The 27329-nt window shown below is 30.9% G+C and overlaps 4 protein-coding genes across 4 annotated transcripts; 2 read left to right on the top strand and 2 right to left on the bottom strand.

Moving 5' to 3' along the window:
- Positions 1-4081: 4081 nt before the first annotated feature.
- Positions 4082-8546, bottom strand: LOC101490182 (RNA-binding KH domain-containing protein RCF3). The gene is made up of 8 exons (XM_004502620.4): positions 7733-8546; positions 6850-7326; positions 6374-6622; positions 5831-6049; positions 5266-5342; positions 5033-5141; positions 4530-4656; positions 4082-4407 (listed from the first exon to the last, which is right to left on the bottom strand). The coding sequence occupies exons 1-8, from the start codon at positions 8399-8401 to the stop codon at positions 4388-4390; spliced, it is 1947 nt and encodes a 648-aa protein (XP_004502677.1). The 5' UTR covers positions 8402-8546; the 3' UTR covers positions 4082-4387.
- Positions 8547-12105: 3559 nt separating this feature from the next.
- Positions 12106-15024, top strand: LOC101490727 (protein PLASTID TRANSCRIPTIONALLY ACTIVE 7). The gene is made up of 4 exons (XM_004502621.4): positions 12106-12263; positions 12423-12479; positions 12560-12619; positions 14613-15024. Exons 1-4 carry the CDS (start codon positions 12204-12206, stop codon positions 14946-14948), a joined length of 513 nt encoding a protein of 170 aa, XP_004502678.1. The 5' UTR covers positions 12106-12203; the 3' UTR covers positions 14949-15024.
- A 2640-nt stretch (positions 15025-17664) lies between these two features.
- Positions 17665-21500, top strand: LOC101491050 (protein phosphatase 2C 57). The gene is made up of 11 exons (XM_004502622.4): positions 17665-18011; positions 18721-18849; positions 18984-19086; positions 19291-19401; positions 19707-19786; positions 19927-19980; positions 20153-20269; positions 20361-20415; positions 20508-20540; positions 20633-20682; positions 21197-21500. Exons 1-11 carry the CDS (start codon positions 17665-17667, stop codon positions 21318-21320), a joined length of 1203 nt encoding a protein of 400 aa, XP_004502679.1. The 3' UTR covers positions 21321-21500.
- Positions 21501-23464: 1964 nt separating this feature from the next.
- On the bottom strand, positions 23465-24426 carry LOC101491366 (uncharacterized). The gene is made up of 3 exons (XM_004502623.4): positions 24258-24426; positions 24114-24169; positions 23465-23876 (listed from the first exon to the last, which is right to left on the bottom strand). Exons 1-3 carry the CDS (start codon positions 24325-24327, stop codon positions 23766-23768), a joined length of 237 nt encoding a protein of 78 aa, XP_004502680.1. The 5' UTR covers positions 24328-24426; the 3' UTR covers positions 23465-23765.
- Positions 24427-27329: the final 2903 nt, after the last annotated feature.

Raw genomic sequence — 27329 nt, forward strand, 5'->3', positions numbered from 1 at the left:
TTAAAATAATTTTTAAAAAATATGAAACAAACATCCTTTAAACCCTAAAAAAATAATTTTTTGTGTCAAATAATATATTTTTTTTCTTCTAAAACAAACACACTCATTATTACCTCTTAAACAAATATGGAAGATTACTGAGTAATTGAACGACTACCAAATATGAAATGTTATCGAATATGGAACAACTACTTAATATGGAAATTGCCTAATTAATAGAATTTAAAATAGGAAATAATATTATTAATATAATAATAATAATAATAATAAATAATAATAATTAATAAATAATAATTAATAAATAATAAAATATATATAGGTCGGCCTATCAGACCTAATAGGCTTTTTTATAAGTCTCAGTCTGACTTATTTAAATAAATAGACTTTAAAAATAGCCTAAGCCTAGCCTTTTTATTAAATAGGTCAAACCATGCCAGACCATAATAGGTCAGGCCATAGGCCCCTGACGTAGGCCAGGCCGAAAAAAATAAGAGATTTTATAAAAATTAAGAGCCTAGCCTTTTTATTAAACCTCTTGTGAATTGGTGAAAATAGAGGAACTAAAACTACAATTAAACCTTATTTTTATTAATTTGCAAAATTGATTGTCTTATTTTAAAATCATTCTGTTTTAGTCACTCATTCAGATTTTTTAATTGAAAAAATAATAATTTGACATATTTTAAATGAAGTAGCACTCAATCTAATAATGTAGAACGATTTAGATGCATTAATTATTTTTATTTTATTGGTTAAATTGCAAAAATGAATAATTTAAGAAGTTGAAATTGATATTTTTAAATGATTTTATTGCAATTTCATGGTCATTAATCATTCAACATAATCGTATCACAAGTTACGTTATTTAAAATATTACACATTACTATTTTTTAGTTAAAAAATCATAAGGTATGACCAAAAGTATTCAATTTTAAAATAAAAAAACCAATTTTGTAAATTGATAAAAATAGTGACTAAAATTCCAATTAAATCTTTATTTTTTTTTGTAGGTGAATGATAAATGTTACTAATTGTTAACATGTTATTATGTTAATAGTTAAAACTTGAATTATGTGAGATTTTTTGTGTTTGTATTTGAAAAGTGTATAATAAACTATATGCTTAATTGCAATTTTGATTAATTTATTTGAATCAATTCACTAAATTGATCTCTCTATTTCAAAATTTAATAATTTTAATCACTTCTTCAGATTTTTTAACTAAAAAATGGTATATGATCTAATATTGTAGAACTATCTAGATACAATAATTATTTATATATTATTAATTAAATTATAAAAATGAATAATTTTAGAAATTGAAACGATAGTTTTTAGAGATTTTTATTATAATTTTTTATGTATTAATCATTAAAAAATTATCGTATTATATGTAACATCGTTTAAAATATGTCACATAATCACTTTTAAATTAAAAAAAAAAATCGCGGGAGAAACTAAAACTGTTTGATTTTAAAATAAGATGATTAATTTTATAAATTTGATAAAAATAAAAGACCAAAACTACAATTAAACGTAAATTATATTAGTATATCATAATGATATCTTATCTTAGATATTATTTTTAAATTTAAATTTTATAAAGATATTTAAAAATATTATTTTCAACACTTTTCGATTAAGTTTTCTTTACATTCAATTTGAATTTTAAATGGATAATTTAACTTTCTTCTTTTTGACCCTTGATCTTTTTATTTTGGTGGTAATTCTTATCAATATTCTTATTGAGTTTATTTAATTTTTTTAAAGTAGTAAAAAAATAATAATTGTATTTCATTGGAACTTGTTCCATGAAAATAAAAGAAGTTATTGAAAAAAATAAAATCTACATTACTAATATTTTGTCTTTTTCCAACCTAAGATTTATCTAAGTTTTAAGTTTTGAGTGTAATAGTATGACCCTTACCGTTATTGACATTGTTAATTACAACTTTTTCGTCGTACATTCATTTCCACTACTAATTGAACTGCAGTTAGTTCAATTAATAGTGGAAATGAGTGAATGGATGTACTTATCCAACATGTACCGGATTCGATTCATACAAATGACAAAAACTCGCTATTTTTTATGGAAAGAAAATGGGAGAACGAAAAACAGGTTTCTCAAGTATGCATATTTAAGGTTCTTTATTACTCTCTCCATCTCATAATACATGTCGTTTTTGCACTCTTATTAAAAAATGCGATAATTAGAAGTTATTTTATTAAACTACTTATCTTAATTATTAGTGAATTTTTCATTATTATTAATGCAAAGTATAATAATATTTTAAAAATTATGTATGTAGTAATTATTGAAGAATAATATAAAAAAATGTTATTAAAGTTACATTTAAAATTATACATAATATTTATTGACACAATTTTATCTTTTTTACTAAAATCATACAAAATAGTTTCCTTTCACAAACATTATACCTTTTTATGGTGGTATCAATATTCTTATTGATTTATTTAATTTTCTTATAGTAAAACAATAATTGTATTTTATTGGAATTTGTTCTATAAAAATAAAAGAAATTATTAAAAACTAAAATTTACATTACTAAATGGTATTTTAGAAATTATAATATTATATTTATACAGAATTGACTAATAGTTATTAGATGGGGATACAATCACATAACATCTAATTTAATCTTATTCTTTAATTAAATTCAATGGTTATTATTAATATTTACCCTAATAACTATCAATTCTCACCGGATATACTTTTTGATTATATAACTTTTCATTTATGCCTTTTAGTCACAAACATAAACGTAGACCCTAAACTTAGTCACTAAAACAATAAGAGTAGCTTCGACATTGATATTATCTTATTAGACAGTTGAACATAATTGATAATTTGTTTGCCGCTAATAGCTATATATTTTATGTACCATGGTTTTTATTCCTTCTTGATGGTAACAACTACTGAACAGTCCCATTCAACGCAAAATTTGATGTTACAGTCAACAAATTAACCAGCAAAAGGACTTGAAATTGGTTAGAAATTTTAATTCAAGCACGCTGAAAAGGACTTGAAATTTTAATGTTCACAATAATCTGGGTGTGAACTTTGGTTATGGTCATCCATCAATTGATTATGGATGTCCAAATAGTAAGTAATGGGCCGGTTAACAACCCAAATTAAATTAGTCAGTTTTTTATTAAGATATGGACATGGTTATGTATAAACCACAAAATCGGTTAAGAACAATCTTATAGTAGACAGTGTTGGGCAGGAAAAATCAACACAAGAATAAAATAAGTGTAATAGAAATCAACATGTTGCATTAGATGCGTAGAAAGACTAGAGGAGACGGGATCAAGGATAACATTAGAAAGTTAAAGTAATAACTGTGTAGAAAAAAATGGAGGAAACTAAAGGGCATGTAGAGAAGAAATATGTAGGTATCATTGTAAGGACATAGATTTTAGATGGAGGGCAAATCATCAAATTCTAGTTTGATGGTTAAAATGGATGAACTCAGGCATTAGTCGGAAAAAAATATCACTCAATCTGAAAGAAAAATTCATTGTAAACCTACAAGACTACCGACTTGTATGGTGCATGGTGTTGGACAGCAAAGACCAACACAAGAATAAAATATGCGTAACAAAGATGAACATGTTGCATAAAATGTGTAAAAAGACTAGAGGACATAGAATTAGAGGGAGATAGGTAACAGCTGCATAGAAAAAGGAGGAAACTTAGGGGCATGCGGAGAAGGTTACGTAGTAAGGACATAAGATTTTAGATGAAGGGTAATCAAATCAGACCCAAAAAAACTAAGGAATCTATTTAAAAAGACGCTAAAAATTAATTAGATGGATAGAACCTTATGTATCATGTATCCGACCCTATTTGGTTGTTCTACCAACTTCACATGTTTAAAATCTCGGAGATCAGCTTAGTAAGTGGTGATTAAGGAATTGAAATAAGAAAAAGAAAACAATTCCCACTTGCATTTTATTTCAGATTTGTGATTAAAAATGACTTTTTAAATAAGGAAGTGCGATAGCCATTGCAACTGACCCATACAGCTGTTGCTGCTGCTGAGGAAAACACCATCCAGTAAAATCTTTTGCAAAATCTTTTGATGACTTGATCTGAAATTAATAGATCAGGAAAACACCATCCAGTATAGGCAACAATTGCTCCCATTCACTTGCTGCAAAATACTAAAAAATTAACAAAGAAGCTCTCTTAGTACCATCATTTACAGTAGAATGCTTCCCTTAAAATGAAAATTCCAATTCTTGGTGACACAAATCTTGTAGATATGTGTATGGAAAACTAATCAGTGCATGGAACAAAATACCCAGGCAACAAATTAATGGCACTATTCTTTACTCTAACCGGCTTTCAGTACATCAATCACTTAAGGACCATCTTCTTGGGCTGCAAGAAAAATTAATGTTATGTCAATGTACAAGAAGAAAATTGGCGTTTAAGAACCAAAACTAATGCATGCACAACAATAAACATAAGACGCATCCAACACGTATTGAGAGATGACTTACTACTCAAAATAAACCCCTGGAGCAAGCTTTGTGCTCTCTCTGCCTGCTCTGGAGTACCGGATAACTGAATAATCTTCTCTGTCACATCTGGTCTGTCCTCTACAAGCGTTACATTGGCTCCCGATAACTGTTTCCATGAAAACATAAGTGAAAATATATCACTTTCAATTAAAATTCAAAATACTAACATGATAACGTGATTTCCCAAATCTAAATCCGAGACAAAAATTTATTGGGAAGTTATTAGGGAATTTGCTTTTCATTTGATGGTAAAACAAGAAATAATAGATACTATCTGGTAGTACAGCAATATAAAGAACAGCTCATTAATCATTGAAAAAAAGAGTCCTGCTATTCTTGTTTCAATGTCATATGATAGGCAAGGTACCAATATAAAATTATGCAGGATATTTTAAGGTAACCACTACTCGGTATAAGAATGCCTGTTTTATCATTTTCGAACAAATATTAAAGTAGGGACAGAAAGATCTGATCGCACACACCTCACTTATCTGTGCAAGCTTGCTTTTGGATTTTGCTAAAAGCTTTGGAACTGCATACTCTGGTATAACAACTTCAAGTGTACTCCTTGTTACAAGAGGCACAGCGATCCTAACCACGAACAAAAAGATGGGGGGAAACCATTAGTAATGGGGAAGATCGAAAGAGGATGAGATATTGGTAAGTCACTTCAGACTAAATATCAAACATTCTATCATACGTAGGAGGAAATTACCTATTTAAACCACTATGCAAATCATCACCTCGGTCACTTTCTTTCTGTTTTCCTGTCTCAGTGTAACCTCCAGTTTCCTTTCCAAAAGAAAGAAAAGAAAATTAGTTTTTTTTTTCTTTATATAAAAACAAATAATCTATAAAGTGGCCCAAGCTGTTTCATTTATAAGATTGGCTCCCCAAAATTGTAGAAAAAATCTGAGATAATAAAGAATCAATGAGTTCACACGATGGCTTAACTAATGAGTTCGTACGATGGCTTAATCTATCAATGGCTACAGACAAATTGCTTTTTCTACAGCACTTGTTAACTCAATACATTACAAACCAAAAATGGTAATATATGATACAAACACCACCCCTCTGCGAAATTGCCATGTCTTAAATTCTTAGTGAAATTACGCGTCATTCATAGTAAAACGAAAACAAAAAGAAACTATTCCATTTCCTTCTCGGGCTATTCAAGAAATAAATACTAAAAATAGCCAAAAATTCTCCCAAATGCCAGTCACTTAAATAACATATAAAGATGGGTAATTTTGAAGATAAACCTGGCAAAAGAGTACCTTTGACGCAAGGGCTACTGCCAGACTTTGCAAATTGTGATTGATAGTGGCAGTTTCAGTAACTGGAGCCATACTATTAGAAGAAGATGCCTCCACACCAGATAAGGGGGCAGATGGAGGTACTGTTTCCCTTTGCAAGAAATCCCTATACAAGTAACTTCTTAATCTTGAGGTCACATCAAGAACAGCATTCCGGGCTGCTTCTATCTCTCCCACAATCTGTAAAGGCAATAGGGAAGTTTGAATGAGAAATGAACAAAGGCATAATTTCAATACTAGGTCTTTGCTCTCACTTGGTGGAATAGGATTTTGGATCCTCTATACAATTCATTGGAGATTTTCTAATAACAAAAGCCAAATAAAACTATATATTATTAGGTTTGTAGAATTAGTGGTGACAAGGCAATTTGATACATGTGAGAACTCAGTATGGTGCTTTTAAGAATAAGATCTATTCTCATTATAAAGGTCGAGTTTACCATTCATTCATTACCAAATGAATCTAATAGAATACTTCAGCAAATTTAACAACAAATGACCAACCTGTAACAGTTCATCAGAGTTTGCAATGCAGGGAGGTAGCTCTTCTCTAGGCAATATTTGAATACTTGCACCAGTCAACCTCCCTATTTCCGATAGTGATGCATCTTTTCCATCTAAGCATTCAATGTCGCCAGAAGGGATAACAAGCCTGGTGGTAACTATGTTGTCCTTATCTAGAACAAGATCAACTATGCGAGATTGTATATGTAACAGAGCTTCCTGAGCTGGGAACAGCACATCATTGGGACCCTTAAGTACACAATAACAAGAGTTAGAGCTTTGAGCATATGATACATATTACATCATTGTGAAAAACATGTTGATCTGCAATTAAAAGGGTTGAAAATTTAGGCAGGAGGAATGTTTTCCCTAGAACTAGTACATTACTAATCTGAACTAGAGACCTTAAACAATTTGCACTAGTTACACATACCACACCACAGATAGAGGCAGAGAAAACATGAGAATGAAAGTACCTCCTCGGAAGTAATGATAACTATCTGTTCATTGGAGCCGACAACAGGATCAGTAACCTTTACATCTACGCCAACTTCATTTTGAAGTAGCTCCATCATTCCATCTGATTCCCCAACAATCCGATCGACTCTGTCAACTGGACAAAGTATACGAAAAACAAGGTCCTCATAGAAGGGCTGTCCATCAGCAACAGGAGCAGCCCCTGGATCCATTGCATAAGCTAAGGAGGCATGATTATTGTTTCTAGCATTGCTGGTAGCTACCCGTGATCCAAAACCAACCCCCTCCACAGATGATCTACGAGAACCACTAGTCACATGAGGAATATAATCTTCATCAGGAGGAGGGAAAAACCGCTCCGGTGAATGTACACGCCCATGGAAATGACCACCACTACGATCTCGGTGCTGGCTCTCCCTCAACCGGGAAGATATGATTACAAGAGCATTTTTTACAGCATTCATATCGCCTGTAACCTGCACACAATTAATATTATTTTCAGTTTAAATCAAATTCCAGGTAAATCAAATCAAATTAGATCTTTAAAATTGCCTCCATAATTTTCATTAATCCTCCTATCAAGCTCAAAGTAGTAATAGAGCTTCAAATGTCATTCACGCCTTAGCAAAATCAGTTATGATGAGTGAGTGCGTTATTTCATTAGTTTATGAGAAGCTGAATATTTATGGCACTGAAAGAATCACACACAAGATTGAAACGTGAAAATGGCATTAATATCTTCTTCCGTTGGTTCTCAGAAATTTCAAGTATATAAGAAGTCCTCAAAATTAAACTCCATTGTCCGTACAGCAAAATGAAGGGTTTTGGATCATACAATGCATGCAATTTTAAGAGGAAAACATTTTCATTGTTTTGTGGCACCTGAACAATCTCTTCAGACAAGGAAACACAACGAGGTAGAGTGTGATCTCTAGGTAGAATCCTAATTTGTGTCTTCGTTTCAATCCTCATTTGTTCAATTATCTTCCCTCCTTTTCCCAACAAACTCCCAACGTGCATTTTCGACACCACCAATCTGCTAGACACACGGTTGTTCCCACCACCACCACCTCTTCCTCCACCACCTCCGCCGTACTCCTCCTCGTCCACCCCAAACATCGGCTCGCTCTCTAAAATCCTCTCATGGATCAGCAATAGCGCCTCCTGCGCAGGCGAGAACGACGGCATCCTTCCCTCCGGGTCCCGCCGGCGCGTGTCGGAAATCTCGATGATACGCTCTTCATCTCCGGCGATCAGCTCATGCACGTTAATCCACGCGCCGGTGTGCTGCCTAATGGACTTAATAATACTGCCGGACTTCCCAATCACGCCACCGGCCTTCAAGTCATGGCATAAAATGCGGTAACTAGTCGTAACCGTTAAGGACGAGTCCTGTGTCTTGAGGTGCCGACCACCACCACCTCCGCCGCCGCGATAACGGTGAGAATTAGTGTTGTAGTGGTGGTTATAACGTGGCCGTGTTCTAGCCAACGTTTCAGAGTCATAATCTTGGTCATAGTAGTAATTTCTCTTAGATCTAGACCTTTCCATCGAAAATACTCAATCGGAATTTCCGATTCGTTGTTGTTCAGAATTTTCAAGTAGAATTTGAAAGTTCACTTTCAAGATTTTGGCTGCAGTATTTTCAATAATCAAATTATCAAATCAAAATCCAATTCCTTGCATTGTTGCAATGAGAAATGAAATTATCGAAATCTTCGTTGTTTTCGCAATCAATTAGTAAAGGAAGTGAGTGATAAGTTCATCTTCTTCTTTAAAGTACAAACCCTAGAAACGAGTTCAGAGTATCTGTTCGAAGACTTGAGCTGCAACACCAGCCAAATGGTACTGCTTTATATTGGTGTGTTATCAAGTTAACATTGTTACAATGTGTCCAAGTCTAGGAAACACTACAACCACTTGATGTACTTTTAGCCGTCGATTTATTGCTATTTTAATCAACGCTTTTGTATTTTTTTCAAATTTGCAAATAATCCCCACTTTTTGCTTTTACTTCAAACTCCTAGAATAGCATTAAATTTACCAAACAAATGCCACAACTTTGGACTTAATTTGAAGACTCTCGTCATTCCAAAGAAAACAAGAATTGCAAACTGTATGGGATTGAACTTGATAGTTCGTACGTGACAAATAAGAGGGAACTGAAAATCATGGGCAACTGTTTGTAATTTCATAAAAATTAAAGGATCTAAATAAAAAATGAAGCTGCGTGTTAAGAACTGGTGTACGATGCAGCGTAGCCTTCGCCTTAAAATGTAATAATACTATTTGTTACGCTATCACTGCCACTCAACAGTCAAGGTTCAAACTTTGCCAGCTAAGGCCATACAAATATATTGTTTTAATTTTTTCTTTTTTACAGATAAAATTTAGGGTGATGAGACATGATTTAGTCCAAGAGTAGCTTAAGATTCATTGAGTATTTACGTTAAGATTTACATCAAATAAAAAATTAATTGTCAATATAATTAAAAAAATTATTATATTTAATGGGAAAACCATGGGTGAACACTCCAGCACTTTTTTGACACATTGAATAATAAAAAAATAAAAGATAATAATGTCATAAAAAAAATATATAGAAAGAAAATAAGATGTTGATTGAATTAAAGTCTATGTATCATTGTACCATAGTTGTTTTTCATTTAAGCAATGGTAGAAATAATGCACCGTCAAACATGTTCAAAGCTAATATTTTCATTGGGTAGATTTGTTGGAGGCGGATTATTTGTCATAATCTCGGGTTTTGATAAAAGAGAGAGTTTAATGGAGGATCGGTGATGGTTATCAAATTTAAATATCTAACGATGACTGCTAATAATTTTTCAACGATTTAAAGGTTAATGGTTACACTTTCTTTACTTGAGTGCGAGGGTTCATGTTGTTTGCAACATCTCCTGGTCTCTTTTCCTCGAATATCTAAATAAACGTAATGTGAAGCATCCTATTCAAAGAAATATTGCAATACCTTTAAAATGTATTTGGAGTTTTCTCCATTCTTTCAAAATTGTTAATGTTTTATTTGTGCTCGCTCGCAACTCCTGAAACTGAAACAAATATAATCTCACATGTTTTGTTTTAAAGACATGGACCAAGGTTATTAGTTATAAATATAAATCTATTTAGATAACATATGTTCGTCAAAGTCTTAACTATGATTTGGATCTGAGTGTTTGGATTGAGGAATATAGTTCTATCCTCACCTCTCATCCAAACACGACCATCAAATTTGTTAGGAGATTAATCGATAGGGTAGCTTATAGTCTTGCTAGGTATTTGTTACCAAGATTATTATAATAACTCTTATTGTATTAATGATACGGTTTAAGGCCTGATTCGTCCCAAAACAAATATTGGTAGCAAATTTTTCACATATATACATAACTTATATAAAGCATGAAAATTAATTGCAAAGTTACATTTTAATAATAGAAATCATATTTATGTTAATAAGTTAATAATTAAAATTATATTATTAAAATATAAAATTCGAATTATTAATTTCTAAATAACTTTTGTAGACAAATTATTAACAATTAATTTAGTTGACTAATTTTGTTTTAGTAATAATTTTATAATATTTGTAATACATAACATTGATCGAAGAAATTTAGTATTAATTGTATGAAAAGATGTATATTTAATTCTTTAAATAGATCTCAATTATCTTAAATAATTAGTCTTCGTAATTGTGTATGGTATCCGTCTTGATTTGATATAAATAATTTTAGTATTGATTAATTAAAATGTCTTCGATTTTATGTTATTTTAAATTGTTTAGGTATCTCAGTTAATTTTTTCAAAACACTTTAAATTTAATTCACTAGCTTAATTATCAACCTTCAAATATCCACCATAAGTTCATATGATATTAACTTATTTATTATACAATAGAAATTCATCCAGTGTTGATCATTTATCCCCTATCTACTATTTTTTTTTTTCACACAACGCCTTTTTGTCTAGGGGATGTTGCCAGTACAAAATATACAAGGGTGTTTTATTTGTGCTATTATTTGTGAGTTAGCCACATGCCAGTACATAGGGGGAAGATTATTCCACACCAACTCGTATAGTGTGAGAAAATAAAGAGCTGTTGTTTTAACAGAATTGGTCATATATTGTTATTATATATATATATATGTAACATTCAGCATTAATTTATTAATGAATGGTTAATAATATTGACTTTATTCTATAAACTTAATTGTTCAATTTAGAGTAACTGGATTCGTAAAATATCATAGGTTGGAGATGAAATGAATTAGTTGAGATATGTTGGTTGAGGTGAGCTCAAAAGTAATAAGGTGTGAACCTAGGTGGAAGTTGGTGAAAGTGATCGATGGGGCATGGTTAGCATATTTCACCAATCGGGGTGTAGATGTGCGACGATTTGCCATGGTGACAATGCATTGATTGTTGTATGAAAATGATGAGTAGCTTTAGGGAGTTTGCAAGTATGGGGTTCTCAGTTTAACAAGTGGGGTGTATTTATCAAGTGGACTCCATGTATTTTAGAGATTTTTAGAATATGGGAGGTAATTTCTCATATTTAGAATATCTATTTTGTCTATGAGTTGAGTTTCTATTTTTCATACTAAGAGTTAAAAATCAAAGGCCAACTAAGGGAAGAACAACTATTTGCATCATTGCAATTATGGCATAATAACTGGCATTAGAACTCTCAACACAAAAAATTCGAGGTAGACATTAATTTTGTTGCTTGTCTTTATCCAAAGGCCAATTTTTATTTAACACATTTTCGTCACTTCGAGTCTTCTTTAACACCTCTGTTTATATTGGAGCCACTGCTTTATTTTAAGTTATAGTTTTAATACATTGTATTGCAACCTCGTGCAAAATGATAATCATAATTATGGTTGAGGTTGAGGAATTAGTTTTACTCAGTGACAATGAAATTGGAGAGGTACGGAAGGGAGATAATAGATGGAATGCAAGATTGTTGAAAAAGTAGTTATTATGATGAATGGAGTTGCGATATTTTAATCAAAATCATTATATCACTTAAGTGACACGTGAACACTTTATTAAAAGAGCTACTATTTAATTCAATATTAAAAGATTTTTATTGATTTATAAAATTTAGGCTTTCAAATTGAGAATCTATTCATAAATCCGAGTCCTAATTTGGCAATCTATTTATTTAAAACAAGTACACTTAAAAAGAATAAAAAATGAAGCTTCGGGTGAAAACAAAAAATTTAAAGTTTAAAAAGTTAAATACGCGTATTCCAAAATTAAATTTCTATTTTAGTAAATACATAATTCCCCTTTGGAGTTTTGAGATAAGGCGAAAGACAGTGTGAAGTGCATGAGTACATCGGCAATGGCTCTCCGCGTCAATCCATTCACTCTCTCTTCCGTTTCATCTGTAATTTTCCTATCACTCGCTCTTTGTTTTCAGAAAGATAAAAAACATGCACGGAATTGCGACTAATGAAAAATAATAGTTTTCCTTTCAATTTTTTATTTTTTATTTTTATGAAACTGTTACTTCAAAATCAAAGCACATAAACTAATTTTTTTGCAGAAGATAGAGTTAAGAGCAAGAAATTCGTGGAGCCCAAGCCTCAAGGTTAACTCGCAGGTAAAATAATAATTTTTAGAAATCTTGAATCCTTCGTTTGTAACATGTAACTGAACTCGTTCATGCATTTCTTTTGCAAGATGATAATCCAAATGCGAAAGGAGAGTAACGGACGGCGAATCTGGAGGCGAAGGACAATGGTTTCTTCTGCATCCACCTTGTTTTTCTTACAATATTTGCCGTTTGGAGTTTTCTATTTATGCTTGTCTGTTACATGTTTGTTTCAATTTCCCAAATAATAATAAAATCAAATGAATGATATTATTACTCCTTAATTTTTTTGGGTCTTTAACTCTTTGGTTCTCAGGAGAAATGGGCTCTGCTCTAGTAGTCTGAAGTTCAAATGAGAGCAAGTAAAACCTCACCAAGGGTTGTGTCTGGCAGTTCTTTAAGGAGGTTTATTAATCACTTGAATCCAACCACTTGTTAATCGCTCCATATTTTAACGAGGTCAACATCAATTCATCTATTAATATAGAATGTATTGAGAATAATGTGTTGTTAAACTTTCTCCAAGTGCAAAGCAACGGCTTTATTGTAGCAAGTTTTTAATTTATCTAGTTTGAAGGGTTAGGAAGGATTGCCGAGTAAGTGTTTGTGTAGTTCTCTTGGGCATTGGGCTCAATGGAAAGAGATTTTTCTTTTAGGTGCAGTTTGATGAATCAGTAAACGGTATTTCCTCACGAGATGTTTTCCCATGTTTGTTCATGTTCTGGAAAGGAAATGTTTTAAATTTTAGTTGAAGCATTCTAAAGTTGGAAAGTTGAGATTAAAGAGTTTAATGTACTGTCATAGATTGATTAATTGGATTGAAGGTTACGGAAGTAGACTGGAATCGTGATGTTATAGCTTCGTGGTGCTCCAAGTAAACATGCTACGGCATTTGTGTTGTGATGCTGCAAGGGGAACATAGGAGGGTATGTTATAGCGGCAATATCGAATTTTGATGAGTCCACTATGAAAACTGTGACGCTATCCTAGTTTTGCTATTAGGGCAATGGCGGCAGCTACTCCAGATTCTGCTAGCTGATGTTGCGGCAATATCAGAAAAAGAGAATTTTAGGGTTGTATAAAATAATAAAGCTGCAGAATCTGCATGTATGACTAACATGACCTATTTTTATAATAGAAAAACTTAAGGAGTCATCGAGTATTACTCCTATATTCACCTCAATATGTAAACCTTTCAATATATAAGCTATGCTCTGCCTCTATTCCCTTTTTATTTGTATGTGATGTGCCTTTTATATATAATTGATTTATTTCAATTGCTATGTTGCTTTCACTATATGTCTGCAACCCTATCTACTATTTCACATACAAGATTTTTTGCAATCTGCTATTTATAACACTGGTTATGACTTCATGCTGTTCCAAGTAAACATGCTACAACTTTGTGATCTGATGCTGCAAGGGGGAACGTGGGAAACAAAAAACAAAAGAACGAGGTAGTGTAAGAACTGTATGTGTATTCTTTACAAAAAGATAAATATCACAAGAGTCTCTAGTGATTCATGAAAGAAGAACTTAAGGGCAAAGGTAGCATAACAGGGAATGAAGCCGAGAAGAGCCAAGATAGGATAGAAGGATCACATTGCACACCACCTTTTCCTTTTCACATTATTTATATTCATTCACATTTGCATTCTCTCGTTTTTAGTAAGCTTTCATATCATTGTTTTTGCATGATATCCCCACCTTGCTTCCTTCTCTTGCGGATTCTTTGCCATCTATGTAAACTTTATGCTATTGTAATTGCTGCTGCTTGAGGTGTCTGTTATTATGAACATACTGATTTGCAAAATGATATCAGCTTTCCTGTGATAAAGATAAACCAAATTCAATTTGATTCTTGTCATTGCTTCTTTTTATCATGGTTGTACATCTCTGAATATCTGGTATATGTCCCGCTCAATAGATGCTCATTTTCTGCTGAATCTTGATGCATACAATGATGGTGTATGCACATCAAGATTCTGCAATGTTTTTTTTTTCCCTTTCTCCATTTCCATTTAACTTGACTGACTGAATGCATATGGTTATGCTGGTGAACATGATTGATGATATCACAGCTTTCTCGAGTATCACGTGCAACAAACCTGAATATTTAAGAAGAATTTTATTTTGCTGCAGATAAAAAAGGATGAATCTCTGCCCTACAGAATGGAGCGCATTCCTTTTCTGGAGGAGCAAGTGAGGAAGATAAAGGGCGAGGGAAAGCTCTTGCAATTAGACATAGAGAGGCTACTTTTATCAGAAGATAATAGGTATGATTTTGTGAATGAGATAGCAGCTGAGGCCAATGCTTATGTTGAGAGCAACATGGATGAGTATGGAGGTGAGAAGAAAGCCATTCTTCATGTTTTGAGTAATCGAGTGAATGATCAAGGATTTTACCGTCCAGAGGCATATGCCGAGTCTGATCCCTTCAAACCTGGGCCTCATTATTTGAAAGAGGAATTTACATAAGTCTAGATAAAAATGTTATGCTGAGATGTTTCACTAATTGAGGATATGAATTAATAATTTGCTTCACTTAGCACCATTGATGTCTGTCTAAATTAGCAGCTGTTGTTTGAATGCATGCAATTCAAAGTCATTGTCAAACAAGAAATAAAATAAAGGTAACTAGTGTTAGCATTTGTTTTTCCAATCAACTTTTGCTCTGAAAAGGAAAAAACTATGTTAAGGTTTTCTTTGCCGTGATTACGAGGCGTACCGGTCTCTTTATAATTAGACTTCAAGATTGATTCTTGACTGGACTTTAATTCTGGGCATTAAATACTTCCATTGAATTTTAAGTTCTTGTTTTGCATGTAAATTAAATGCCAATTGATTCAGTCGCATACTATTTTCTACTTCCCTTAAAACCACGTACTTTAGAAATCTAAATATCTTGTATTGTAGAAACTAATAACCGCATCTGATTTGATATTTTCTCTCTTAAGAAATGAAATGAAAAATGATTATACATATTTACCGACATAGTTATACTGACCCTCTTTCTCCGTAGACCAGACAAATGATTGATCTATGAACTAAATAAACTTAAAGTAAGAATTTAAGGTTATGACCTGTTATCACTAATTAATTTTTTGTGCCACCTAACTGATTTGTTATAGTTTAGTTTTGGGTTCAAAAGCCAGCTAACTTGTTGACTCAAGTATTGGCCAAAATGAGAGGTTTCTACTATGTATTCCTACACCTTAACCTCTCACCTTCCATTTCACTTGAAATTGCATTTTTGCCCTTTTTACTATCTATGAAACACTAAAAAATATCTAGCACTCATTTTTTTATCCCTCTTTCGAAACTTTATAGAAATTATTCTACCATTCGAAAGTTTACAAATTTTTAAAATATAAAAAATAAGTAATTTTTTTTTTAATTTAGAAAAAATTATTTTCAGATTTTCAAAAGTTTCTATCAATATGAAACTTTCGAAATGTTAATTTTCAGTTTTTTTCAAAACTTTTGAAATATTTGAAACAATAAATCTTTGAAACTTTCAAATTATAAAATGAAAAGTTTGTTGATAAAAAATGGAAAGTTTATATAAATGAAAAGTTTATATCAAGAATTAAAAACGCTCAAATCCATACCAAATATTTAGTAAATTGTTAATTTCGAAAGTTTCTAACAACGCTAAAGTTTTGAAATTTTTTTGAAGGTTCTATTTCGAAAGTTTGAAAATTTCATTTTGAAATTTTCTAAAATGTTCGAAAGTTTCAACAATATCTGAAAAAAATTCATTTTGAAAGTTTCAACAATTTCTGAAAAAACTTCATTTCAAACATTTTATAACTTCGAAAGTTTAGACAATCTAGAAAATTTTCACTTCGAAAATTTTAAAACATTCAAGAATTTGTAACCATAATAAAAAAAGGACAAAAATATAATTTCACATAAAATGAAAGGTGGAAGGTTAAAGTGGAGAGGTGCAAAGTAGAAATCTGTTTGTCTAAATCACAACCATGCTTACATTACAGCAGAAAAGCAGGTTTTCTAGTTTGACCGCTCAAAGCAATATGGGCCAGTGAGTTACATGCGTCTAGCTTACAGTTTAACATTCCCACTCAAATAATAACTTAATATTATTCGATTCAATTCATGGTTAAATTAAATTTCAGATACAACTTAAGGTAGACAACCTAATAAAAACTTTCACATTCCTATTTTGCCACGAGTTTGTGGGTCCTCTAGCACACAAATTTATCTAGATATAGGAGTATTTTAAAGAGGAGCACTAACCATGCACATGCAACTCAAAGAGCTGGTGGAGTACTAACCATACAGCTCAACCATATGTTCTGGTTCAAATTCAGTACATTTTCTTCAACGGTTAAAATTGAAATGAGTAAAATTAACGTGTTGGTTTACTTAGTACTGTATTTTCAATTTTTATTTTTAATTTTTAAAATGCGTGTTTATTCTACTTCGATGAAGAGATATTTTTTAAGTGAATAATTGTCACGAAGAGAAGATGAAATGTTAGTTAATGAAGATGCATTTTTAAAAATAACGAAAATACTTTTTTTGACATTTTCATTGTTTCTAAAAATGTAATAATTATTCACTTCAAAAGTCTTTTGACTCTTAGTAACAAATAAAATTAATACATATTTTAAAAAATAAAAATAAAAAATATTTTCACATAGGAAACAAATCTTCAATTATGTAGGTCTCATATACAATTACCATTTCATCAAATATTACAGAGAATATTAATATATCTTAAAAATTTACCACTTCATTCAAAATTCTAATGATCATCGACGATACTTGTAAAAATATAAATTAAAGATTATTCTAGTCTGTTTAGTTGAAATAATGACTCAATCATCAAATCGTTGAAAATAGAAAAAACAATATATCTCTTAAAATTCAACTCATTAGAAGATATTAATTAAGTGATCGTAAGAATGGTGATCTTTAAAATATGATATGTGTTTTGAAATAATATTAGTTAAGGGTGGAGAATTGGTATTAAAAATATAAGGTTAAAAGGTAGGAGAGAATCTGAGCATATCCCATGAAAGAGAGAATCTAATCCGTTAAAAGCAGTTAGAGGCTTGTATTAACTCAGTTATCTAGCCAAACACCACTCTTTCTCTCCTCTCTCAGTTTCTTCAGTCAGTATCTGTACTCTGAGAACTGAGACTGAGAACCCTTCACCTTCAAGGGGATGGCGTTGACAACCCCACAAATACAAAGATTCCTTTTAAGTAAGTTCCACAGACGCTCCACCACTTCCAAATCCAAAACCCCCCACACAAACATAAACTCAAACACCTTCACCATCACCAACACCAGAAGAAGAAGAAGAAGAAGCCGGTGCTTCTCTGCCATAGCCATTGATGCCCCTTCTTCTTTGACGGACTCTCCTCCTATAAGATGGGGATCCGTATCTTTGCAAGGCCCCCGCGAAGAAATGGAAGATGATATTGTTCTTCGACCCAATACTCTTCAAGGTTTCTCTTTCGCTGCTGTCTTTGATGGCCATGGAGGGTTTTCTTCTGTTCAGTTTCTTAGGCAGGTCTTCGCAAGACTTAATTTCTATTGATTCTATATTGATTACACTAGCTAGCTTAAATAATTGTGTTTGGGGTGAGCTTTTGATAAAAATAACTTTCAATTGGAATTGATTTTGTAAAATTTATTTGATTATAATTGACTTTCAAGTGAATACTCAATTTGATATTCGAAATTGTAGAACTGTATCAACCTAGTTCTCTATATTAGCAATATTCTATAATGATCACTGCAATTACTAAGTGCTAATCAGATTTGTCCCTATGATGGGACTATAATGATGTGAGATGGTAATGTTGAAGATACATTTGAAACTAAGTGAATATGTTAGGGAACGTATTTGATATCAGATTCAGTCATATGGACAAATTTGATTAACATTTTACAATTTTATGAATCATTTTGAAATATTGATAATGTGGAAGAGTAAATTGATATGGTCACAGTCCTGCAATTTCAGGGGACCAATTTGAGTATTTACTTTTTCTTTGGATGATTGTTATTATGAAAGCCACAGTATGCTCTATTATTATAAAGCTTAGTGTAAACTTTCAACCGAACACAAACTGATTTTTATCTTATAATAATAACCAAACTCTCGTGTGTTTACTAAAATCACATTTTATGCTCTCTTCCATAAGAGCAAATGCACACTATAATTATTTGCATGATCTGAATTGTGATTTTCTGTGCCAAGTGCCAACTATAGGGACGAGCTGTACAAGGAGTGCCTTGAAGCTCTACAGGGTGGGTTACTATTGCTAGGAAAAGATTTCAAAGCTGTTGAAGAAGCATTAAAACATGCATTTATTAAGGCTGACATGAGGTTGTTAAAATGGTAAGCCAATTAAATCAGTGTAGAATATGGACAGTCTCTATAAAATGTGTCTAATTCAATAGTTTCCAAATAAATCTAGATTTGGTATGATTACATTGAAAGTTTAGACTTTAGACAGTATTTTGTTTTTAAAGGCTTGAATTGAATGGGGAGGAGGATGAATCAGGTGCTACAGCAACTGCTATGTTCGTAGGAGATAATAAGCTACTAATTTCACATGTTGGTGACTCATCTGTGGTATGTATTATTATTGGCCATCCTTATTGTGCCTCTCATATCATACATCTAACTAGGATTTATATACTTTTCTATTTTAAAGATTTATCAAGAAAAATTCCATCACATGGAATATTCTGATATTCATCATTCAATTAGGATATCTAGGGGATTGATTGTCATCAAAATCACACGACTTCTATTTATGCTCTTTTATTCTGGTAGGTTTTATGCAGATCTGGAAAACCAGAATTACTGACTAGTCCGCACCGTCCCTATGGGAGCAACAAGGCTTCTCTTCAAGAAATCAAAAGAATCAGAGAAGCAGGTGGATGGGTGTGTTTTCCCTGTTCCTTCATTTTTTTTAAATGCTCTTTGAGTTTGACTAACTTCTGTGGTCATATTTCTATATAATGAAAATTAAAATTCTGATTTTGAAAATTATGCGTTGTGACAACTTAGGATGTGAACTAATTAACCTGATGTTTTATAGGGCGTATTAGTTTATCTGAATTATAGTTTGTTTCCAAGAAGGTAACCACTGTCAAACAGACATCAATATAGGGTCTTCTTCTCCTTGTAACATGAAATATAATTTGCATGGCTGATGATTATTCCAATGTGTATTGCCGTGTCTCTAGATTGTCAATGGAAGGATTTGTGGAGATATTTCAATATCTCGTGCATTTGGGGACATGCGATTCAAAACAAAGAAGAATGAGTACAGCTCTTAATCTCTACATTATTCATTCTAGTATAAACTATAAAGAAATTTATTTGTGCTAAATTGTTTATACGGTCTATGACCGTCGAAGTGTCAAAGTGTTTCCTAACGGTTATCAACCTTTTGCATGTGAATAGGATGCTACGAAAAGGAGCCCAGGAAGGAAGATGGACGGAAAAGTTCATTTCTCGGTAGGTAATCTTATGTGCTACTAGTATATCTTAACAATTGTTCCTTGCTTTTCTCTCTTCATTGTCGAAAGAAAGTGTTATAGTAGGTGTTGCTATCACTTTTGTTACATTAAAAACTACCTTTAACTAACTTTAGAGACTAAGTTTTAAGACAATGATTTATTTCGATCAGTGTACAGTTCAACAATGACTTGGTTGTTGCATGCCCTGATATTTATCAAGTAGCTCTTGGCTCAGATGCAGAATTCATAGTGTTAGCATCCGATGGCTTATGGGATTACATGAGCAGGTCTATTGCATGATCCTCACAATCATTTCTGCTACCCTTCTTTTTTCTGCTTCTTCAGAGAATTACCTTCACCATCTTGCTACCATTGCAGCTCAGATGCAGTTACTTTTGTGAGGGATCAACTACGACAACATGGAAACACACAGGTATACCTAAGGCTTTGTATTTGAGGCGTTTTTACTGATATCAATAAGCCATGGAAGTAGCAGCAATAATATTCTGCCTGTTCGTATTTCAGCTAGCTTGTGAATCCCTTGCACAAGTCGTTTTGGTAAGTTTTAATAAATTATGTGACAGTTGTTATCATGAATTTATAATACTGACACTATAGTTTTAGTAATTCATTTTCATATTACTCTGCAGGACCAACAACGTACACAGGATAACGTCAGCATTATAATTGCCGATCTAGGGTATGTATTTTGTCATGTATATGTAGTTTTGGACTTTGGTAATTAGGTTCTGATTAATGGCCATGCCTTTGTGAAAACAAAACTAGGGCTAGTGTATAATAAAACTCATAATCTGGTTATGGAAATTATTTCTACATAAAAGTACAGTACGGATTGTCATATCACTAGATCATTAATGTGGTCTAAAGTGTTGCAAAATGAAAAAGGAAAAACTTGAAGCATCTAAGTAACTAATATCAATTTTGAACCTGGTGTACAAAAGTGGTATGCTCGTTTTTCTTGAAGGCAAATGTTATTTATTAGTATGTTATGTTAGTAGACAAAGTTCGATTCTTGAACTCCCTCTTAAACTCCCCTTCGTGTCCCAAATCAATCACTTAAGCTACGGCTTATCGACAAGTGATATGCTCGTCGTATGAACATGTATAGAAAACATATAGTATCTTGTTAATAAAATTATTTGATTTTTATATTAGTAATTACCCTGTGTGTGTCTTATATTGAGTGCTTGCAGGAAGACAGACTGGCAGAATGTGCCACTGCAGCAACAAAATGTCATATTAGAGCTAGTCCAAGCCATTGCCACAATTGGAATTGTGTCTATTGGAGTCTGGTTTTCATCACAGCTATCTTTATAGATTCAAAAACATACCAGTCATGTACATAACCAGACACATGCTTCTAAATTTCCTGCCAGTATAATATTAATTGTACATGTCACACATCTTAGAATCTATTTGGTTTAGAAAATATCCTGGTATTTTCTTTTACATATTTTGATTATTTGATTAAAATATATAAATAAGCTAATTCACATACTTATTTTTGACTTTTAATTACCATTTTTTCTAAGGATCCTATTCTGTTACCATCAAATGGTATATGACCAAAACTCTTAACTACTTTATTTTATGGCTTCTGCATTCCGCCTTAATTGCCGTTTTGTTTAGCTGCATGATAAAATTTGGCTTTTTAAGACGATTTTGCTGCCAAAGATTTTTAGCTACGGTCAAATCATGCGAGTGTATTCTTTTATCTTTAGATTTGAAAATCATGTTTTTATAAGATTTAAAATTGAATAAAATTTATGTAGGTATTAAACATTAAAAGTTATGATTTTATAGTGACTAAACATATTTAACTCAATTTTATTTTGATAAGATTGATTAAGAACAGGAAGGAATCCATTCGTATCTCAAATGTTAGTTTAATGCCTTTTATTAGCTCAAACAAACAGATCATTATAATGCTTGGTTACCAGAACCATGTAAAAAAATTCGGCTTAGATTTTGAGTTCAAAACTTTTTTACTGCATCCGATTCAATTAAAACTTTGATCTAATTTCACTAATTTGGATGACGCTCTTATTGAAGATATAGTTAGTTGATAATTAGAAAGTATTCATTATTAGTTAAGTGAAGGTTTATAAATAAGCTTGATGTAATCTTTTACTTTTATTTTTTTTCATTTGTATCAATTTCACTTTGATTAATATAATATACCACACGTTTAATTTTTTTTCTTTTTCTTCCATGAATGTCATGTTTTTTAACATCTCTCGGAAGGAAAATTAGGTAAACAAAGACATATTACTTTTAAACATAACTAACTGTATTTGAAACCAAGATAAAGTCTGATGTCATCGTCAATGTATAAGACACACAAAATGCCTCTGCTGAAATAATTATTCTATTGAACTTCTTTTGAAACAGTGTATCAGCCACAGAAATTGGAAAACCAAGTTTGATTTTGTTTGATGTTGAGCTTAGCAATAATAATAATAATATTTCTTTTATGTTGATATTTGTCAACTTAACATGTTAGGATTTTATTATCATTAGAAAAAGAAGCATATAATGAACTATACAAATATATACCCAAAAAGCAAAGATTATTGAATTCTTTTCTTTAAAATACTGGAGTTATGGGTTTTATATACCCGTCTACCATATGCGGATATGCATAGAGACATATGACACATCACACATATATCATTTTTATTCAATAGGATGAATAGCAGTGACTATTATCTATACATATGGATATACATTGTTGTTATCCATATACTTATACTTGTGATAGTGATTTTCAATAAATTAGTTCCTTATTTAGTGAAATGTAATTTCATATAATTTGTAAATACTTAAACCTTATTTGAAATTATAACCATAATTGACGACACTCGTTGAAAATATAAATTAAGGGTTCTCTTGATCTTTACGGATGAGACAATGACTCAATTGACGTTAGTTCAATAAAAATAAGGAAAAACAAATTTATCACTAAAAACTCAATTCGTCGAACCAAACATCAATCCCTAAACTATAAACATGAGAAAAAACATTTATCTTTGTTAGAATTTCGAATTACTTTAAGGTATGGTCCACATTGAAAGTACAATTTTTTTTCTCGTATAGTATCAAAGTGATAACAAATGAACGATTGGTAAAATAATTATATTTAAGAGTCCAACAATGAAATTCACACACTAAATGTAAAAAAGTGGGATATTTTAAATTCGAAACCGCATTTTAATATATTAAACTATCATATGAGTTGTGCCTAGGTAAACAAAAATATGTCTTAAGCAATCTTTGTGGCTATTTGTTTCTGCAGTCTATCTCTCCTTCGTGGGATAATCTCAACGACTACATTTTACTAACAAATTTCATTATTATTTTTTAGTTCTAGAGAGACTCAGATCAAGTCTAATTTATTCCAAGGTATAAGAAATTATGTCAAACACATTATACAGCCTATAAAATAAAATGATTAATGCTAGTAAGAAAACAAATAGTAACACTTTATTGTAAATTTAATATTTAATGGTTCATGCATACATCGATTCCGTGTACATATTGTAGAATATCGACCATACTTTATTTATTATTACCTCATAAGTGACAACACACACAATTAAGTAATAGCTCCGTTGAAGAAACTAGCTCCATTGTCTATATATATCATCATATAATGTCTCCTCATACATGAAAATATTTTGAGGGGAAATACATATTATAGTATTTAGTTTAATTAATTTATTATATGATATAATATGATTAATTAGTTAGTTGTTAATGTGTTTAACGGCCCTTGCCAGGTTTCTTTGAATGCTTAGGGTTGGGTCCTGCTTCATCATAATCCAACACAAAATCATGAGAAAATAGCTTCCTTGAGTTCATCTTTATACCATCCTTCATTCAAAACCAAAGTACTTATTAGTTAAAAGAATAAGATCTAAACATCAAATTTCTTCAAAAAAATCTAAACATCAAATATTTACAATTGTCATTGTAAATTGTGGGGGAAAACTATATTAAATTGAGTTAATATTTGCCTCAATGTAGCTCCATCTATATTCATCTTAAGCATTTTATCTTACAATGTCCATTATTTACCATTTAAAAAAAAAAGAAAAGATAGTAAGGTACCTTGTATAGAAAGTGATGAGTAGGATGTATATTTTCTCTGAATCCTTCACCCAGTCCTAAAAGGAAATAAATAATAAATAATATTACATGAAGTTGAATTTCTACAAAATTTAATTCACTTATATAAATTAAGAACAAGCTTACCTGAAGATAAAGGAAAAGGAATGAAGACCAAGAGAATAACTAAAAGGAAAGTCTTGATTTTATGTTCCATGATAAGTATATGAAATTAAGGATATATGTATGTTATTGTTTTTTTTTTCTTTATGAGAAGTTAGAATGACATATAAATGCATTGGCAAGGAAGTGAAGGTAGATGCAACCCCTTTTAAACTTGGGTAAGAGAGAGTGCTCTTGTTATGGTGCACCCCACCCAATAACAACAGAATGATGATGAAATGCAATAACTTGTCACAACACTTGGTAAGTCAACTATACTATTCTGTATATATGGCTATATTTATAATAATTGCATTAAGAAACGACAAACAGTTCAACTGTTAATTTGCATGTGCACATTGCTAAAATTTCCCTGCATGGCTCAAAATCAGCTTGTGTTTGTGGGATTCTGCTCCAAATCTCTACATTCAGTCACGTGACCGTTTGATCAAAATCGGACAAATTTAAATAATTTGTTATTTTAAATTATAAAATTAAAATTCTAATTTTGATTAAACAATTATTGATGTCTCGAATGGTTGAGAATAATATATTTAAATATTTTTAGAAAATCTTATAATTAGATTTATAAATTTAAATATATTTTAGATTTAAAATAAGATATCATTAAAATATATGATTTATATCGATGTTTAAAATATTATATGATATTAAAATATATTACTCTATTATAATGTATCTGTAAATAAAATACAAAATATATCACAAATACGCAAATGTGGAATTCTTTAAATGCAAGAAATCCGAATTCGCGTTTGTGACCACATTTTTCCCAAGTCAACTTTAGTTTTCTACTTTCTAAGTTGCAACATTGCCATATAATTTATTTTATGTTCATAGGTGCTTGTCAATTTTTTAATCCCATGTTAATAAGATATGGTTGATATTCTAATTAAGGTCCATCTCAATTAGCTTCAATATGGAAAATCAACCACATTCACATGAATCAGTACTAGTAGTGGTGAAAGTTGCTAAATCCTTCTCGTAGCATTGAAATTTTCCGTGGTACCAATCACCACTTAAATTAATTCATGCTTTTGATCCTTATATTTTGGCTTTCGTCACATTTTTTTAGTCAATGGATGGTGACAAGCATGAAGAGTGGGCTACAGAAGAAGAGAGTTGAATGTGGAATACCCTTAGTGGGTGCACTACCAAAAAAAGAGAAGGAAACAGCATTACTAGTTTGATCATAAATTAAAGTAAAGAATTATTAAAATAATCATCTTTTAGGAGACCATAATATATGTTGGAAATAATGGCTCTAATGGACTAATATAAACTTATCTTTATATATCTGCTTCTGGTAATTAATGGTATTTTAGTAGTAGTGAACAAAAGGCTAGTAGGTCTAACATTTTTCCACAAACATATATATGTACTACCATCCTACAAGTACAATAGATATTTTCAAACAATTTTTTAATTTTTTTTTGTGTGTTACTTATTCTTTTTTTTTTTATGTAAAATGTTATTTGTAAAATAAGATTTAAATATGTTTTTGCAATTATAATATTTTTTGAGTTTGATCCTCGTAAGTTTTTTTGTTTGACTTATATTCTTAAAAATATAATTTTATTTTAAAATAGTCATTGCATCCTAACTTTTGTTACAAAAACTGTAACACCGTTAAACCTAAATATAATTAAAACATAATTTTTTTTAACTTAAAAATAAACTCTAATATAATTAAATTATAATATTTTTTTAATCTAAAATTAACCTCAAATGTTCGATTCTGTTTCCCCCAAATGTTTCATTGTCCTTCCCTAAAAAACTATATATACTCTTAAGTAAATTATGGTTAGGATTCCAAATACAATATTACTACAAAATTCCGAATGTTTATTTTTTATTTCAATTGATTCAATTTTTTTTGCATCTATAGATGAAAAGTGAAATTGAAGCTAACGATTAGAAATTGATTCAAAACGATGAACCAATTCTTTTCGTTATCAACGAATTGGGTTTCAATTCATCAATTGTCAAATTCGATCATTTCTCAATTTTGATAAACATTCTCAATTCAATTTCTAGTAGTTATAGATCCACCAAAAATCTGGTAAGCGAATTGAAAAATCTAATAAAAAAATCTCCAAAGCGGATTTCACCTTAAAACGATTATTATAGAAGGCAAAAAAAAATGTTGAACCAACAATTTCAAAATAAATCAACTGATATTATCTTAATATTGCCACTATCTTTGATAATATAATACATATTGTTGTTATCTTGCAATTAACCAGTCACTGTTGATGTTCTAAACTTGAACTAACAATTTCAAAAGAAACCATTTTGAAGTTGTTAATATTAGGAAAGAAGAATGAAACATTTGATGTTAAAAAATATTATAATTTAATTATATTTGTGGTTTATTTTTAGGTTAAAAAAAGTTATATTTTAATTATATTTAAGTTTAATAGTATTACAGTTTTTGTAACAGAAGTTGGATGAAAATACTATTTTAAAATAAAACTATATTTGCATAGAGGTAAACCAAACAAAAAAATTTATAAAGACCACACTAAAAAAAATTATAATTACAAGAATCAAACACATATTTAATCAATAAAAATATTATATATTAAACTTTGTATGTTTTATTTTAATATAATTGTGAATAGAGAGAGTTCGTGACGGAGAGCAAATATATGGTACTCATTTTTCGTGGTTAATTGGGCTTGTGGTGGTTCAAAAATTCAAGTTGAAAAATAAGAGAAATAAAGAGTGAGTTTTGTAGAGAATGAACAGAGGAATTTTGTGGTAGGCATGGCAACAGGATGAAGCGGGAGTAGATTTTGTCTCTTTCATCCTGCATCTGATTAATCGGAAAAATTCGCATCTACTCTCGTTTCATAGTAAGTGTGAAATTTAGACTTCGTCTCCATCCACAATGGAGTTTGGGTTTACTCACAGCTGTACTCATTCATATAAAATTGTAAATTTAAATATCACATTTATTATAATTAATATAATAAAATAATTATTATTAAACAATAATAAAATAAAATAAATATTATCTATAGAGATAAGATT

This window comes from Cicer arietinum, chromosome 5 (genome assembly GCF_000331145.2).
Source record: "Cicer arietinum cultivar CDC Frontier isolate Library 1 chromosome 5, Cicar.CDCFrontier_v2.0, whole genome shotgun sequence".
Taxonomy (NCBI): domain Eukaryota; kingdom Viridiplantae; phylum Streptophyta; class Magnoliopsida; order Fabales; family Fabaceae; genus Cicer; species Cicer arietinum.

Bases quoted from the DNA above. Each gene is read 5' to 3' on its own strand.
- LOC101490182 (XM_004502620.4), bottom strand. From the start codon at position 8,401: ATGGAAAGGTCTAGATCTAAGAGAAATTACTACTATGACCAAGATTAT. The intron at 7,327-7,732 runs GTGCCACAAAAC...AATTGTGTGCAG, and splicing joins TGTCTGAAGAGATTGTTCAG to GTTACAGGCGATATGAATGC. The intron at 6,050-6,373 runs GTTGGTCATTTG...TTGCCTTTACAG, and splicing joins ACTCTGATGAACTGTTACAG to ATTGTGGGAGAGATAGAAGC.
- LOC101490727 (XM_004502621.4), top strand. From the start codon at position 12,204: ATGAGTACATCGGCAATGGCTCTCCGCGTCAATCCATTCACTCTCTCT. The intron at 12,480-12,559 runs GTAAAATAATAA...TTCTTTTGCAAG, and splicing joins GCCTCAAGGTTAACTCGCAG to ATGATAATCCAAATGCGAAA. The intron at 12,620-14,612 runs GTTTCTTCTGCA...ATTTTGCTGCAG, and splicing joins TCTGGAGGCGAAGGACAATG to ATAAAAAAGGATGAATCTCT.
- LOC101491050 (XM_004502622.4), top strand. From the start codon at position 17,665: ATGGCGTTGACAACCCCACAAATACAAAGATTCCTTTTAAGTAAGTTC. The intron at 19,787-19,926 runs GTACAGCTCTTA...GCATGTGAATAG, and splicing joins TTCAAAACAAAGAAGAATGA to GATGCTACGAAAAGGAGCCC. The intron at 20,270-20,360 runs GTCTATTGCATG...CTACCATTGCAG, and splicing joins TTATGGGATTACATGAGCAG to CTCAGATGCAGTTACTTTTG.
- LOC101491366 (XM_004502623.4), bottom strand. From the start codon at position 24,327: ATGGAACATAAAATCAAGACTTTCCTTTTAGTTATTCTCTTGGTCTTC. The intron at 24,170-24,257 runs GTAAGCTTGTTC...ATTTCCTTTTAG, and splicing joins TCCTTTTCCTTTATCTTCAG to GACTGGGTGAAGGATTCAGA. The intron at 23,877-24,113 runs GTACCTTACTAT...TTTTGAATGAAG, and splicing joins CTCATCACTTTCTATACAAG to GATGGTATAAAGATGAACTC.